General features: G+C 35.6%; 1 protein-coding gene across 9 annotated transcripts in view; it reads left to right on the top strand.

The window, feature by feature from the left end:
* Positions 1–18,509, top strand: part of sand (sandman) — a 1,680,707-nt gene that overhangs the window by 1,500,528 nt on the left and 161,670 nt on the right. For all 9 annotated transcript variants that reach the window (XM_069842971.1, XM_069842966.1, XM_069842970.1 and 6 more), the window contains one exon: positions 16,169–16,413. In XM_069842971.1, the coding sequence (XP_069699072.1) occupies positions 16,169–16,413 (245 nt within the window). The remainder of the gene's footprint in view (positions 1–16,168; positions 16,414–18,509) is intronic.

The following is an 18,509-nucleotide window of genomic DNA, read 5'->3' as shown; positions in this document are numbered from 1 at the left end:
ACTCTTCGATATGGTACCCTTCTGTTCGGAAAGCGTCGTTCATATTCAGCGACGGCACGCAAGGAACTTCCATCGCACAAACCATAAACATACACAATATCGGCGTATTCTGCAGTCAAAAATTTATAAAGCATCTTGAAAAACAGAACTTAACACTTCCCATAACTGTACCTGTATAACTACTGTACTGCAGGTAGCTGACTGAACTGCTGTGAACCGATAAGTGATAGCGTATTTGTTGTGACATTTGTAATGCCCCACCACCCGGTTTGTTTCTCTTCTCTTATCTACATCGCTCACAATGCGGATTCCAATGTTACGTCATTCATCGGTAACCTTGTTTCACGTCAGCTGCATATGGTAACTCTGATTCACATTGGGGCGAGACGTTTTACCAAAAAAGTGCATCTAGCTCCGCCATCGGACCTATGTTCATATGAACTTTTCACTCAAAATGGCCTAATATATCGTATCCTAAATTTTTTATCTTTCTTCGTGAATGACTCTGTACATTTGAATATCGGGTCTTCTCGTACGCCTGCACCATTTATCCTTATTCCATTGTTGCTCTTATTGGAGGTGACATTAGAACGATGTGTGTGAGGAGTACTGCGACGTCAGATCAACATTGTTCCCGACCTCCGCGTAACAGAGCACGGGGCATCGCATTAATATCAGGTGGAATTTGAACCCACGACCGTTCCTACTGTGTGTTAAAGGTGAACGTATCATAGCCAGCTGTATATATACGTATTAATTAACTAATAATTATATCATAGATCGAGTTGAGGCATGAAGCATCGTCCCAAAAAATAAGGAAGCATTGGAGAAGTACTGGGTATTCATTTCAAAGTGTGTCATGACGTCACTGTTGGTGAGTCAGCGATTTGAAGCGAGTTTCAGCTTTTATGTCCTAGAAGTTGCCTATTAATCAAGGCGTTCAATCTGAACTTGAGAACGTGTACGGTATAACTTGAACGTCGTAGCAACAGATGGCGGTCTGTACGGTCTGTGTGCTACCATAACCTCTTTCGAACTGTGTTTTGCGCGGCCAAGTCGTACGCAGGGTATTTGTTATCATCGGTTGCGTACGGCAACATTCCACAATACAAATCAAATGCTCCGTGTCCATGTTGAACGTCGAAGTTAATGTCAACAAATACTAAGAAATTCTCTTAACCCTCTCCCCATATCCTGACAGTAAGAAAAAAACCCACCTCAGTATATGTTTCCAAACAGTTCACATTCCTGCCACTACCGGCGTTACCGTACATATCAGTAATTATTACTCTTCAGAACGAACGCCGTACTTGCTAGGCAACTTCTCTGGCACATAGGTAATACGCCTCTGTGGAAGTGTAGGAAGATTGAATTCTCTAGGCTCATCGGCTAGTCACATGACGGCATACAGCGAGCCATGACACACTTTGAACTGAACACGCGGTATAAAATACAAAGGAAACAAAAGACACTACACATTAGAAATTGAAAACAACAATCCATAAATTTTCTAGACATCACAATAACAAAAGTAGACAACAAACACACATTCAAAATATAAAGAAAACCCACAACAACACACATACACAACACATTCAACCACCCCACACAACACAAACAAGCTGCATTCCGAACAATGGTACACAGACTACTCAACATACCAATGAACCAACAGGATTACAACGAAGAACTAAACACAATCGAATACATAGCACAAGAAAACGGATACAACCCTAACATAATAGACAACATAATACGTAAGACAAAACATAATCACAAAAAAACATAAGAATACAACACAAACACAAGAACACAAAAAATACATCACACTAACATACGAAAACAAACGACCACAAAATTGCAACCTCATTCAAGAAATTAAATTAAAACATCGCATGCAGAACAAATAACACTTTACAAAAACATCTCAACACACAAACAACACAGACAAACAAATACAACCACACAGGCGTATACAAACTGAAATGTAACATCTGCAACAACTTCTACATAGGACAGACAGGCAGATCATTTCAAACACGTTACAAAGAACACATCACAGCCATAACAAAATTACATATGCAGAAAACATCACAAATGCTAACCACACCCACAGAGACAACAACACAGACATGAAAATACTACACATCCAACCAAAAAGCCAGAAGCTAAACACACGAGAACAATATGAAGTATAGACACACACGAAAACACACCCCATCGAAATTCTCAACACACAAGTCAATTTCAGAACATACACACACACTCTTTGACTCTACATTATACCACAGGAACACATCCTCACAGAAAACAAAACAAGAGCCGCCTCGACCGACAATGACCAGTTCGGAGGATGACCCATAAATAGGTCGAAACATGTTAACAAGGTACGTTAGAATTTAACACAAGAAGGTCTGATCATACATATTCCGAATATAAAAGCAATCAATTTTGAGTATAAGTTGGAACAGGTTTGTTATTCTTTATTGACATTATAGGTCAAAAGGAATAATGAATTATTTCCATATCCGGTTATTTTATTTATATGGCATTAGACGTACACACCGTGGAACTGCGTAATGTGTTGTGAGAACTTGTATTCATAGGCAATGAACATACTTTGTCTAGGCTCTCTCGACTGTAGTCTCGAAGCAGAGTTAAAACTTAGCATTATTGAGAACTATTAAGGTCGACCTGGGTATTGCAGTCGGTATGGTGCTGGCCTTCTGTCCTCGAGTTTGCGAGTTCGATGCCGGCCCAGGTCGATGAGATTTAAGTGTGCTTAAATGCGACAGGCTCAAGTCAGTAGATTTACTGGCAGGTAAAAGAACTCCTGCGGGACAAAATTCCGGCACACCGGCGACGCTGATTTAACCTCGGCAGTTACGAGCGTCGTTAAATAAACTATGAATTAAGTTTAAATTTTGAAAAGTACCCGGTACCAAAGTGTTCAGATTTTGTGAACTTAAGTAGTAACTCCGAATCCGAACCCGACTCAACTCATCTGTACAAGAGACGAGAGTCAAGTTGTTCATTAGACCGCAATTTTTAAATCAAGAAAATCTTAATGATCTTATTCGGAATTTAAAGTTGTCTATGCAATTATTTCAATCTTTTAGGTATAGATCTACATCTACCCTTAGGATAAAAATCCACATATTTTCCTTAATGTCTTACAAACTTTGGTGACATAATTCTCGGGAGTAAACTAAGCACTTTATGTAGTAGAAACTTGAAAATCGAATTTGGGGCCCCAAAGAAATTTTTTTGAAAAAATTAATACAATTTTGGACCAACCTAACTCCATTAGAAATTAACCTAGGCTAAAACGCTTTTCTTCAAAATGATCCCCTACATATGGAGAATATTACTTACTGGCTTTTAATGAACCCGAAGGTTCATTGCCGCCCTCACATATGCCCGCCATCGGTCCCTAGCCTGAGCGAGATTAATCCAGTCTCTACCATCATATCCCAGCTCACTCAAATCCATTTTAATATTATCCTCCCACCTACGTCTCGGCCTCCTCAAAGGTCTTTTTCCCTCTAGACTCCCAACTAACATTCCATATGCATTTCTGGATTCGCCCATACATACTACATGTCCTGCCCATCTCAAACGTCTGGATATGTTCCTAATTATATCAGGTGAAGAATACAATGCGTGCAGCTCTGCATTCTGTAACTTTCTCCATTCTTCTCTAACTACATCCCTCTTAGCCCCAAATATTTTCTTAAGAACCTTATTCTCAAACACCCTTAGTCTCTGTTACTCTCTCAAAGTGAGAGTGGAGAATGTTACGTAGTAAAATTATTTACATATCTTGAACCATTCATAGATATGCCACGTTATATAAGCACTTTAGAAAATATATATACGCGTATATTTTTTGGAATAAACTAAGCAATCGAGTGGAAACAGTAATTTTAGTTACAACATAGCCACACGTTTAAGCTTAAATTTGGTACCTCAATGAAGTCTTTTGTCCATTTGGAAGTCTACTTTATTGTCCGTTGGGAAGGAAACAAATGTCGGAAAATGTGAAATAAGAGAAAACAGAGACTGAAAATTGCGTAAGGTATAGAAAGTATGGTGCGCGTATATAATAAATGCACAAACAATTCCTAAATTATTAAGATAATGAATATAAGTTATTGTTAATTTTTTAGCTATAAGAAATGGGCTTTCAGATGAGGAAAAAACATTATTTATAAAAAATTTGAGGAAATCTGGCATTTCTAGAGTCGATGTGTACTTCATTTCCAGGCTCAATGGCTGGAATCTGCTCCGGAAAAATACAAGGATGTGCATTTGTCGTAGTCGCTACTATGATTTCAAAGACTACTTCTCTAAAGAGAAAAATGTTTTTCTTTTTATAATGTCCGTGCAGTGATGGAGTCTCTTGAACATCAACGCCAGCCAGATGAATGACGATTGTTCAGAGACTCAGCAAAAGTTAGTATTTCTGCATAAATACCATAGGCGTGAGACACTGATATGAAAATGGCACATTGAAATATGAATTGTTTTTGGAAAAAAATTCAGTATACAGAATATAACTGGAACATATGTGGAGATTTGAAAGTGATAGCTTAATTGCCAGGTTAGCAACATGGATACACTCAGTTCTACTGTTTGTTGTGTGAATGGGACAGCAGGGATAGGAAGTCTCACAGAATTGGATACAGTGGCCTAAATGTGAATCTCGTATTCCTGGGCATACAAATTTGAAGAGTTCACAGCGATAGTAGGCCAAGCACCATTTATTAAAAGCGAGAAATCAAGGGTTAAAGTTAAGTGAATACCATAGTTTAATGAAGATTCACATATCATTTAGTTTTAATGTGCATAGTTTATATTACTTGCTATATGTTTCCATTGAATTATGGTATTCACTTAATTTTAATCTCTGTTTTCTGAGTTTTTAATATATGGCGCTTGGCCCACTATGGCTCTGAACCCTTCATTGTCAAATACCCCGTCATTGAATCTTAAAATGTATATTTACTTCCGATGCTTATAAAAATGGAACTTATGAAAAATTTTGTAAAACGAATTGATAAAAATGCATTTGTATATTAGAAATATAAATTTTCCATAATTAATAATGTATAACTGAAGGAAGAAAATTTTATAGACCTAATAATAAAATCACTAATATTGGAGAATCAATTTTTGAGAAACTGTTAAACCCACTGGAAAAACCAGCCTATAAATCATTAAAAATATCTGTTGTGGTTTTCTCGGAAATTACAAAGGAGAAAACTGTCGTGAAATAATAAGTGGTCACATAAATTTAGACAAAATTATGGGACGCAACATGCCTTTAAAAATTCACTCCTCAGACTTTCACCTAGATCTCTTCCCGAAAAATCTTGGCCTCTCAGTGATGAATATGGTGAGCATTTCTGTGATGGAAAGGAGGTATCAAGGCAACTGGAGTCCCATTATGCCTAAAGGGAAAATATGCCCGAAAATCTTCATGTAAAACTTTTTAGCTAACCGAAAATGAGGTGTATATTTATCATTTAATGTTAATAAGTACTAATGCTATAACAAAATTTAAACGTGTCTCACAAAAACCCCTGTCTGATAGAACAAATCGCAAAGCATATTTCACCTCACTATGATAAAGACACTAAGATTCGGTTAATTTAATTTTTGTGAAAGAAAAAAAGTTTTATTTTGTATACCTTAATTACTTACTTACAAATTGCTTTTAAGGAACCCGCACGTTCCTTCCCGCTCTCACATAAGTCCGCCATTGGTCCCTATCCTGTGCAAGATTAATCCAATCTCTACAATCACATCACACTTACCTAAGATCCAGTTTAATATTATCCTCCCGTATACATCTCGGCCTCCCCAAAGGTCTTTTTCTCTCCGGCCTTTCAGCTAACACTCTATATACATTTATGAATACGCCTATACGTGTTAAATGCCCTGCCCAAACGTCTGGATTTAATGTTCCTAATTATGTCAGGTGAAGAAAGCAATGCGTGGAGTTCTGCATTGTGTAACTTTCTCCATTCTCCTGTAACTTCATCCCTATTAGCCCCAAATATTTTCGTGAACAACTTATTCTCGAACACTCTTTATCTCTCTTCCTCTTTCAAAGGGAGAGTCAAAGTTTGATAAACATACAGAAAAACCGGTAATATAGGTAAATGTTTTATAAATTCTAACTTTCAGCTTTTTTGAGAGCAGGCTGGATGAGAAAACTTCTCAACCGAATAATAACATGCATTCTGCGTTTAATTTCCTCTCGAGTGTCCTTTATATTTGTTACTGTTGCTCCAAGATATTTCAAATTTTCCACCTCTGCAAAACATAAATAAAATTTCCAATTTTTATATATTTTCCACTTCGTGCAATATTCTGTTCACGAAACATAATCATATGCTTTGTCTTTTCGGGATTTACTTTCAAATCTGTCTCTCTACTTTTTTCAAGTAAAATTCCCGTGTTCTCCATAATAGTTCGTGGATTTTCTCCTATTATATTCACGTCATCGGCATAGACAAGCAGATGATGTAATCCGATCAATTCCAAACCCTGTCTGTTATCCTGAACTTTCATAATGGCATATTCTAGAGCAAAGTTAAAAGGTAAAGGTGATAGTGCATCTCCTTCCTTTAGCCCGCAGTGAATTGGAAAAGCATCTGAGAGAAACTGACCTATACGGACTCTACTGTACGTTTCACTGAGACACATTTTAATTAATCGAACTAGTTTCTTGGGAATACCAAATTCAATAAGAATATCATATAAAACTTCCCTCTTAACCGAGTCATAAGCCTTTTTGAAATCTATGAATAACTGATTTATTTTTTATACTAGTGATATTAAATGCAATGACCAGAGATTATATAGATATAAACATAATTGAACTATGTAATTGTGGTGCATTTGTCTTGAAAACCTAGAATACACTCAAGAGGTCAATAAGGTAGAAAGTATATTCGTATTTACGAATTGGATATTGATTTAATTACTCTGATATTACAACTATTGAAGAAGACATATATTAATTCAATGAAAAAAACTGCTGAACTGTAATATTTCAGTTTCATACAATCAAGCTCCATAACTCGGAGACGTTTTATGACTTACAGCATTATTCTAATAGCAGTATGAAACCAGAAGACTGTAATTCTCAGAAAATATAAAATACCGTAATGTCCTACGTAAACATAAAAGTTTCTGAGTAATTGTATTAAATATAATAACCGTAAAGGTGGTATTGCAATTAAATAATTAGAAATACTGCTGGAGAAATTGTGCATGCTAATTCGATTATTTCACCTTCCATTACGAAATCGATTAACATAGTTATTAAAAATTATTGCTATTATTATGTATGATACAACTATTAAAATTATTGTGATAATAATTATTAGGGCATGATTGTGAAAATAAATTAATTGTTTCATAATAGGTGATGCTCTCTCTTGTAAATTTATAATGGCTCATGTTGTCATTAAATTTTCGTGTGACGAGTTGATTCAAACCTTTCATATTTTAAGAACCAATATCTTGACGTTCTATTGATGAAGCCCGCATGACAAGTCACACAATGCTGTTTAAACATAGATTGTATCTTGAAATGTATGATGGATATGCATACAAACTTTGCTTGCTATAACCCACAATTTGCTTCGAGTGTGTTGCTCTTATTTTTGCTTATTGCTGGATGAAATTTCAACTTAACAAACTAAATTCTGCTAAGTTACTCCAACTTTGTATATACACTTTGCAGTTTAATCCTATTACATTTGCTTATCATTGTTTACAGATGCAAAAAATAGTGATAGCGGATTTATTGAATGTGTTTAATTGCGTTAAACGTATACCTTGTTCGTGATTGTTATTTTATGATGATTATCAACTGCAGCAGTTATCTAGCGTCTGAGTGAAATAAAGATGGTAATGCCAGCGAAATGAGCCAGGGTCCAGTGCAGAAATTTACCCAGAATTTGCTTTTATTTGGCTGAGGAAAAATCCCTGAAAAAAAGTCAGTCAGGTAACTTGCCTCTACCTGGATTCAAACGCGGACACGCTGTTTCGCAGTCCTACGTACAGATCACTATACTTATTATGTTGGTGGATCCAACTTCATTTGTTTGTTTATTATAGATATATTAATTTGTCCCACAGAATTTATCTGTAATGTTGACACTTCATATTTTAGAAGAAAAATTCGCTCCGGCGCCGGGGATCGAACCTGGTTCCTTGGTTCTACGAACCAAGCGCTCTGACCACTGAGCTACACCGAATTCAATCCACAATAGCGGACCGAACCTTCCTCCTTCGATGTTTCTCTTTGTGGCCTGACTCCAAGTTAGGCATATTTATGTTGACGTGTATCCAACGTTAACTGCCAGTATACTAGGAGCGCACTCAACTGAGTGACTTGTTGGCCGGGAATCCGCAGTTATTATGCACTGCTAGCTGAGAGAATATTATAGATATATTAATTTGTCTCACAGAATTTATCTGTAATGTTGACAATTAATATTTTAGAAGAAAAGTCTTAACTTAAAAATAAAAATTATTTCACTGAACTGAATTCTTACACTTCAGAGAGTTTTGATATTGAACTATGTGATGTTCCATAAAATGGTTTTTCAGCTTTACGTCCGACACTATGATTGTTTGGATTATACCGAGAGTAAAAATGAATTTGTGACGGGAACTCAATGATAAAAAGTTCTTCAGGGTTGATATTCTGAGGCCATGTGAGAAGATGAATTGTTTTCCAAAGACATTATTAAATAAAAAAAAATACGGCTTAAAAAGTTTCTGAATTTTACGTCCTACCCCATAGAATTGCCTTGAAGTCTTTTTATTTATAAGTGATTTCGATTATAAAAAATAAATGTGCGAAAATTTCCATTATTTTCCATGTAGCACTGATAACTTTCTTCATTAAACAGAAATGCTTTGGGTTTCCAGTGTTCCCTCCTCGGTATTCGACTTTGATTTAGACGCCGTCAGGACGGAGAATAGGTTGAGCGATAGTGTTACATTAGTACCAACCTATTTTGCACAGTACACAATACGCATACCGAATAAAACATTTCTCATTGTCTGTAGTTGTAAACATTGTCTCAGTCAAGAAGCCGAAGACTGAGAGTATCTTATTTCAAAGTGTTAATTAACGTAATTCTGACAAGAGTTGAAGAGGAATTCATACTGCCAACACTGTACCGTGAACGGGGTAACATGAACCATTAAGGGTAACTTTGGTCCAACAGAGAATATTATATTTTAATTTTTATATCTCCCACAAATTATGATACATCTAATTATATTATTAGTTTCAACTGCACTGTGTAAATGACAGCTTAAGACAGTGAAACACATGCTGCTCGCAGGAATAACAGTTTAGCTGTGAGATGGTAACTGCGCATGCGTGAACTTGGTTAATAAAAAAATTAAATAACCGAACCCAACCTTCGCATATGGGCTATTCCATCTCAAATCGACCGAAATATAGAGAAAATTGACCTTGCAATATTTAAATACAATGAAACTTTTTCTGTCCGTTGACAACTGTGATACAATGCTTTGTGCAAAGTTTGAGGCATCAGAACTTCATAGTGTTTAAGTTAAAAATATTTTAATCTATCGTATTTTCATAAAATTCGCAAATTTAAACTGCTGTGACTCCGAAACCCTTTCGCCCAATGATCAAAATCACGGTTTATTTTGATGCTGAGAAATTAAAGTTTATATTGACATGTAAACAGTTTTTCTTACTTTTTATGGAAATGGAGGAATTTAGATTTTTCCTCATTAAGACGCCTTTGCCCACGAAAAAATATTTTTAAAATATGTGGTTAGATTCCGCATTGAAGGTACAAATAAACAAATATTTTTTACTGGTGCAACGTTGATAAGAAAGTATTGAAAATATAAAATAAAGAAAATAAATAGTACGCGCGTGAAGTAACCAGCTGACTGTGAGGCGGGAGCTAGCCGAGACAAGCAAGGCCAGGAGACAAACACGTGATATTTCGTCTAGTAGTGCATAGCTGGGCTAGCTTTATCACAAGTTTTCATAAACACATGAGTAAAATGACGCCCAACGCTCGCTTATCTTCAGCTCTCTACCAGTGCGTGCGGTGCTGCGCCGTTCAAGTCTATGCGTGTGAAAATAATTTATTTAATACTCTCGAAACTTATAGCCGAGCCTCTAAGCAAACAATGCCGAATCCCTCTTAATAATGCAAGGTTTTTTCTCAATATTTTTTACATTTTTACAAATTGGCAAAAAACTTAAAAGTAAGTAACATCAGATTATCTGTCTATCTGTATACAATAAAAATAAGGATTACTTCTTAACATAACCTACCAAATGTCAGCTTCAAAATAAGCTCTCGTTCAATGTTCTGCAGTAAATGTTTCCAGAATTCTGAGTGCTGAAAGAGGCTTGTTCTTTATAAAATATGGTAAATTTGTCGCTCTATAGTACGAAAACGGTTTGACTTTTGATAGTATATTTTTGAAAATGCACTGTCCTCAGCACCTTGTATAAATAGGGAAAAATTAGAATATAAAAAATGCGAGGTTTTTTACTGATCGATATCATATGGAATAGTCCATATGCAAAATGTGTAACGGGAGCACGAAGGAAACTTCATGATTTGATCTGTAATGTGCACGCGATAAAAATTCATGTTGCGATCAAGCAGTCACTACATGAGAGGTCCGCGCATGCGCCACAGCCAAACTGTTCCTGTCGCTAGCCCCTTCTAGTAAAACAATTTAACCAACTACTTTCAGAACTTACCTTATTCAGCAGCACTATTTTAAGTGACTCTGCGTTTGGTAGTGTGAAAAGTAATCTGGAAACTTTTATATAATCAAACGGTCACACACATTCACACATACATCATACATACAATACAGTACAATACAATACAATACATTACATGCCTGAACTTGAGTTCTTTTTCTTTACTATTTTCTGAAAAAAAAAATGACCCGTCTGGTCGTGTAGTGTTCCTAAAATTCATGACTTCTAAAAATCATTTTCTTAATAATATTAAATGTATAATTAAGCTAAGAAAAAGAAAAAAAGTACAGAAACATTAAACAAATTCAGAATAATGTGAATAGTATGAAATTGTAGGGTGGGGACATGCGTGTATTTCTAATCTCACTCCACTAATACTGATTCAGAAAAGAATAATTGTAATATGCTTTAATAAACCAATTGATTACTCATTCCAGCTTTTGTTTACTGATTTTAATGTTTTGAAAATTAAACAGATTTATTATATTACCTTACTCATACATAAAAATCGTAACAAATTCATATTGTATCATCATAAATATGGAACTAAAAGATCCGATTTTATACGACTAGATGAACCAGAGTTTTCACAGGCACAGCTCTTAACCATGGTACCTACTTTGGTCCGAAGTTATACAATAAAATAATTGATAAATACCCAAATTTGGAAAATTTTATTATCAGAAATTTAAAAAATAGCTTTAGGAATTTATTTTAATGATTATGTATTGATTTAATATCTATACCGGGTTCAGAAAGTTCCCGGAATTTTACTACCATTTTTCGTATTAATATATAACAAGGGATATTATACATTTGTTTTGTTAGTAACATTCATGATGTCATTTCCTTAAAGTTTGTTGATAATGGCTATTGTTGGTTTTGAGTTGTAGACAATTGTTTATCATAGTGTTGTGTTTGTTCGTCGCATTTTGTAATTATGTACACAGAGCAACGTACAAACATCACGTTCTGTGTTTTGTTACACAAAACTCCTGCAGAGACATTAAGATTGTTGGAAGAAGCATATGGCGAAGCAGCAATGAAAAAAACTCAAGTGTATGCCTGGCATAAACGCTTTTCTGGTGGCCGCGATAGCATCAAAGATGACGTACGCAGCGGCCGACCAACAATTGCAACAAATGAAGCAATCGCTCAGCGTGTGCGTAATGTTGTGAGGGACGACCGACGTAAAACCACAAAAGAGATAGCAGGAGAGGTCGGAATATCAGTCGGAAGTGTACACAATGTTCTTCACAAGCATCTCAACATGCATTACGTGTCTCAGAAGTTAGTTCCAAAATGTTGTCGGCAGAACAGAAAGAAACAAGAATGACTCTTGCTGGGGACATGATCAGTATGGCTGATGAAGATGTTGATTTCTTAAACAAAATTATTGCTGGTGATGAAACTTGGTGCTACTTGTAGTACCCAGTCCCTAAACGACAGTCATCTGAGTGGAAATTGAAAACATCTCCTCGGAAGCAAAAATTTCCTAGGGACACTTCCAAAGGCAAAGTTATGTTGCAAGTTTTCTTCGACTCTCAGGGTCTCATCCACCATGAGTTCATTCCAGAAGGTCGTACTGTAACGAAAGAATTGTACGTAGAAATCCTCCGTCGCCTCCGGGACGCAGTGAGAAGGAAACGTCCAGAAAAGTGGGTACACAACAACTGGTTCCTTATGCATGACAATGCACCTCCTCATCGCGCAATTATTGTAAAGAATTTTCTTGCCAGGCACAACATAACTGCTTTGGATCACCCACCATACTCTCCTGAGCTCTCACCGCCTGATTACTTTCTGTTTCCCCGTCTGAAAAGTCATCTGAAAGGACGGAGATTCAATGCTGAAGAGGTTATCGCAAACGCGACGAGAGCACTAAGACGGGTTTCACAAAATGGCTTCCAGGCCTGCTTCCAGGAACTCTACACGCGTTGGCAAAAGTGTGTTGTTGCGGAAGGCAACTATTTTGAAGGGAATGCTGTAGAATAGTGTTTAAGGTACGTTGTTTCTATGATACTAGCAAATTCCGGGAACTTTTTGAACCAAGTATGTATATGTATTTGTATGATTTAAATTGTTAAAATTGAAACTGTATTTTTAAATTTAATTTATTCCTGTAATTTGTTTCTTGACCCAGTTTGTGTCAAATAATTATCTTTGTTATCCGAGGTTTCCCCCACCTTTTCCGAGGTTTCCCCCACCGAAAAGGCAAATGCCGGGTAATATTTTGGCGAATCCTCGGACCTCATCTCATCTCACTACATCTCGCCAAAATGTAAAAAAATTGTACAAAATTGTAAAATTTGTAGAAAATTACTAAATTGTAAAACTATAAAAATTTGTAAAAATTGTAATTGTAATATTGTAAAATGTTGACATGTTCCACATCTTAAAGCTTCATTGCTCATGTAAGATCTATGGAATAAAATAAATGAATGAATGAATGAATTTGTTTCTGTTTATCTTTGTGTTTAGATATCTCCCTGAACACGAGTTTTTACTCCTTCAGGGAAGAACTAAGATCGTATTTTTGTTCATGTTACTTTACTAACAATAAACAATAAACATAAATAGCAGATCGAAAAAAAAATTCTGCAAATTCCTTTAAACTTATAAAATAACAAAGAAAAGCAATCTGAAAAAATAAAAATTTTTGATTTCTATAAAATCTAACATGTCCTGGACTTGAGCTTTGCCTGCAATGCAATGTAACGTATTGCCGCTGTGAAATGCACTCCGAGCACGGGACATGTGGTTTTTCTCCACCACTTTGGAAGGCCTATGTATGATTAATTATTACAACCATATGAACAACTAAATTTTATAAAAATTGTGACTTGCAGGGCTTGTGCAAATTACAGTGCAAATGGAATAGACACGTGAAGAGGATGTTAGAGGATAGAATGCCAAAGAAGATACTAGAATGGGCTCTACTTGGTAAGGGAGGAACAGGTGGACCAAAGATTAGACGGAATTTTGAGCAATATGCAGCGGAAAGGACAGGTGGAGGGGGATTGGAATAATAGGGAACGTTGGAGGAAAAGAACGGAACATTAATTGGGTACAGGGATATGTTGTTAACATAGTACATCCTGCCTTATATTGATCTCTGCATTAATTACATTCCCCTGGGTTAGAAAATTAGGCGTATAAAGCGAGAATTAGTAGTATTGTGGGGTGTTTCCTCCTTCATACTTACTTACTTACTTACTGGCTTTTAAGGATCCCGGAGGTTCATTGCCGCCCTCACATAAGTCCGCCATAGGTCCCTATCCTGAGCAAGATCAATCCAGTCTCCATCATCATATCCCACCTCCCTCAAATCCATTTTAATATTATCTTCCCATCTACGTCTCGGCCTCCCCAAAGGTCTTCTTTTTCCCTCCGGCCTCCTATCTAACACTCTATATGTATTTCTGGATTCGCCCATACGTGCTACATACCCTGCGCATCTCAAATATCTGGATTTAATGTTCCTAATTATGTCAGGAGGAAAATAAAATGCGTGCATTTCTGTGTTGTGTAACTTTCTCCATTCTCCTGTAACTTCATCCCTTTTAGCCCAAATATTTTCCTAAGCACCTTATTCTCAAACACCCATAACCTATTACTCTCTCTGAAAGTGAGAGTCCAAGTTTCATAACCACAAAGGACAACCGGTATATAAATTCTAACTTTCAGACTGGATGATAAAATCTTCTCAACCGAATAATAACACGCGTTTCCCACGATTATTCTGTGTTTAATTTCCTCGCGAGTATCATTCATATTTGTTACTGTTGCTCCCAGGTATTTTAATTTTTCCACTTCTTCAAAGGATAAATTTCCAATTTTTATATTTCTATTTCCTACAATATTCTCGTCACGAGACATGATCATATACTTTGTCTTTTCGGGATTTACTTCCAAACCTATCTCTTTACTTGCTTCAAGTAAAATTCTCGTGTTTTCCCTAATCGTTTGTGGATTTTCTCCTAACGTATCCACGTCATCTGCATATACAAACAGCTAATGTAACCCATTTCAAACCCTCTCTGTTATCCTGAACTTTCCTAATGGCATACTCTAGAGCAAAGTTAAAAAGTAAAGGTGACAGTGCATCTCCTTGCTTTAGCCCACAGTGAATTGGAAACGCATCTGACAGAAACTGACGTATACGGACTCTGCTGTACGTTTCACTGAGACACATTTTAATTGATCGAACTAGTGTTTCGTCATTCATAGGTGCAATATTAGGGGAGACTCTTGTACCTTTAAACACTTTTCATATTTTATTTTCTTTTAATTTTGGGAAATAATATGTTTTTAAATTAAAAATACTTTAAATAATTATTGAAGATTCCTTTACAACTTCGTATATATATATATATTTTCCTGTCCTACACATCTATTAAGGATGGAAAAAATAAAATGTAATGTGTTCAAAGGTACAAAAGGTTCATGTACCTTAGAACATTCCCTCTTGTAAGTTGGAACACATGGAATATAGGTGGGAATATAGGTGTAAAAACTGACAATCATATTTAAAATGTATTTGCAATCACAAACCATAGCAGGCTTCTCTGATTTAGATTTTATTTCCTGGAGGAACAATACCTGCTTCAACAGCTTTCATCAAGGCCTCTTAACTCCGGACTTACTTCGTGACATGCTCTTAATATAAATGAAAGACAAAAACTAATAGTATAGTGTACTTTGGAACATGTTCCATGGTACAAGATGTTCAGTGTTCAAAGGTACAAGAGGGTGCACGTTTAAACAAATACGGCTACCAAAACTAGAGATTCGAATAAATCATGGAATTTAAAATGTGTTATTACTCACCAGATGATACGAAACACACCGTACTTAATGGATGGTAATAAATACAATCGGGTTTTATGTTAGACAGTATATATGATGGAACGAAATGTTTACTTTTGGTACTCAAAAAGATTCTTTCGTTCACAGAACTCACATTTTGCAATAAATCAAACCAAAACTACGACCAGATTTACTTAGTGGCTTTCCCTACAATCTACTTCAGTTTGAGACGTCTAGGTAGGAGCAAAAAATAAAAATACAAAAAATGTTCAAAGGTACACTATGCTAAAGGTACAACAGTCTCCCCTATTCTAAATCGTTAACTGATTTCTTTGTGAAATAATATATGAAAATGTAATGCAAAGAATTTCTTATTTCAATTTAATAGAATAGATACGGAATTTTACAGTTTCTGTGCTTCCTGATAGTGACAGGTAACAGATTGTATGTTGTCCATTCTATGGCTACATATTCTCCGTCGGAAATGATGTGATGTAGAAGATATCTTGTTTTTCACGCTGTAACATCAATTCATAAACTTGTGGTTTTTGTTTGCAGGTTATGGAAACATTGCGCCCCAGACAGTGTACGGGAAGGTGACCACGATCCTGTACGCCATAATAGGCATCCCACTGTTCCTGCTGTACCTGTCCAATATCGGCGATATCCTCGCCAATAGCTTCAAGTGGACGTACGCCAAGTTGTGCCTGTGTCAGGGCTGTTGCCGCGTGTCTCGTCGCCAGCAGATGGCGCCCCAGCAAACGGCGTCAGTTGGCGGATTCATGGGAGCCGAGGACTGGAGGGTTCGTAAAACTTGCGCTAAATTATTTAATGATTATCTTTTCGGTTTTTATCCACTTTACTTAAAAAACGATCTGCGCCAGTTGGAGGTTTCATCCAGAGAACAAAAGTATGTAAATTCTGTTTGAAATGAACAAAAATATTCTCAGTGTAAAAATCAAGTGTATCAGAATGGAGAATTATATAATTTCATTTGAATTTACACACTGAGGTCTGTTCTTCGTGGTCTTAGTTTTGGTGCTGTTTGATCTAAAGCCGTGCCACTTTCAGGAGAAAATAATTTCAGTGCAGTATTTCGTTAGAAGGCAGACTGTATTTACTAACATTTAATATTATAAATGTTTGCTTGGAAATATTTTTTTATTAATTTAAAAATTATCAACTAATAAAGAAATAGGCAATATAATAAACCTAAAAAAAACTATAAATATAAAATACTAGTGGCTTGTGCAGCAAATGCTGCTGCAAACTAAGTTCGTTAGACGTTCAAATAAAAATTTTTCAGTTTTATTTTCAATGAAGAATACTTGTCTTTTTGATAGTTATTTGCTTCCATAATAATTAAACATACTCCCTCTAAATGGATTTTTTTTAGGCCAAATACTTTTTCTTGAACCTATCCAACTTCAGTTTTTGAGTTTCAACACGAAAACGCAAGTATCAAGGTCAGGACGATAGCAGTAGCTATTTCAGGTCATTGTGGATTGAAGGTAAAAGTTAAAAAAATGTCAGGTTTGCTAAGCTTTCGAACATGTAGAGTGTAAAATCATTTTATCCTACTAAGAGATCCTGCTGAAATGATCTGGAGACTACAAAATTTTCTAGGCCTCTTATTTTATCAGTATGTAATACTTTTTATCTTTCCTTAGGAACTGTAATTTTTGCGCTCTCTCGAGCCAATACTGAAGACAATGACACATATCAATATCTACACTACGCTGCCATTAAGTATATGAAAAAGACACAACCCCACTGGGTTAATAGGTATAAAAATATTTGATTTTTAATAACAATATTATTATCTTACTTAAGTTTTGTAGTTATATATAGCAGTCACTCAGTGAATTATAGAAATGAAGATCTAAATTAAGATATTCTCTACGTTTACTTACATAACCTCAAAACGTTTCACTTTCATGTCATCAATATAGCATCAATATCATGTACATTTAATGAAAAATAGACGCATCATGATATTAACCATAATCATATTTGATTTCTAATGGTAATAATGTCATCAAGTTTCAAGTTTCGTAGATTTGAATATCCAATTCAAAGCTGTACTCAGAAAATTATTACACTGCAGAATCAGTTTTTAATAAATTGAATTGAGCTCCAAATAAGTCGGCAATCCTGCAGGTCATGGCCTTCGTGTAATAGCCTATTGTTTATTGTAGTGTGTGTTTTGTTCTGAAATTCGATCAAGTCGGCAGTGATTCAATAAAATTATTTCTCAAAACTGACAAGAGATGGATTTTGGAAAATAGGAAAATTATGTAGGAAAATTGACATTTCACTGAAAACTACTATTTTTCCGAATAACTTTGGATGCCAGGCATGAAAATGAGGGGTCACTGATTAAAATCAGTTCAGCCGTTTTCCCGTAATTTCCATTACCAGTTCAAATTATATATATATATATATATATATGTATATATAGATACCAACCAATAAAGGAAGAGAGGTTTATAAAGTATGGAAATTTTAGGTGTTGTGGAAGAGAAGGATAAATAAATAAATAAATAAATAAATAAATAAATAAATAAATAACTAATAAGTAAGGAACTGAGTAAGTAAGTAACTAAGTAAGTAACTAAGTAACTAAGTAAATAAGGAAATAAGCAAACAAGGAAACAAGCAGACAGGCAGACAGGCAGACAGACAAATACCAGCTAGAAGGCGATCAGATTCATTACCCCAGCCTAAATTAAAAATAATGTAGGGATTAATCTTATTTACTTACAAATGGCTTTTGAGAAAAACAGAGGTTCATTGCCGCCCTCACATAAGTCCCCCATCGCCCCCATAATGTGCGAGATTAATACAGTACCTATCATCATATCCCATCTCCCTCAAATCCATATTAATATTATCCTCC

The sequence above is a fragment of the Periplaneta americana genome, chromosome 13 (assembly GCF_040183065.1).
Source record: "Periplaneta americana isolate PAMFEO1 chromosome 13, P.americana_PAMFEO1_priV1, whole genome shotgun sequence".
Classification (NCBI taxonomy): Eukaryota; Metazoa; Arthropoda; class Insecta; order Blattodea; family Blattidae; genus Periplaneta; species Periplaneta americana.
This window is presented reverse-complemented; position numbering and strand designations above follow the sequence as displayed.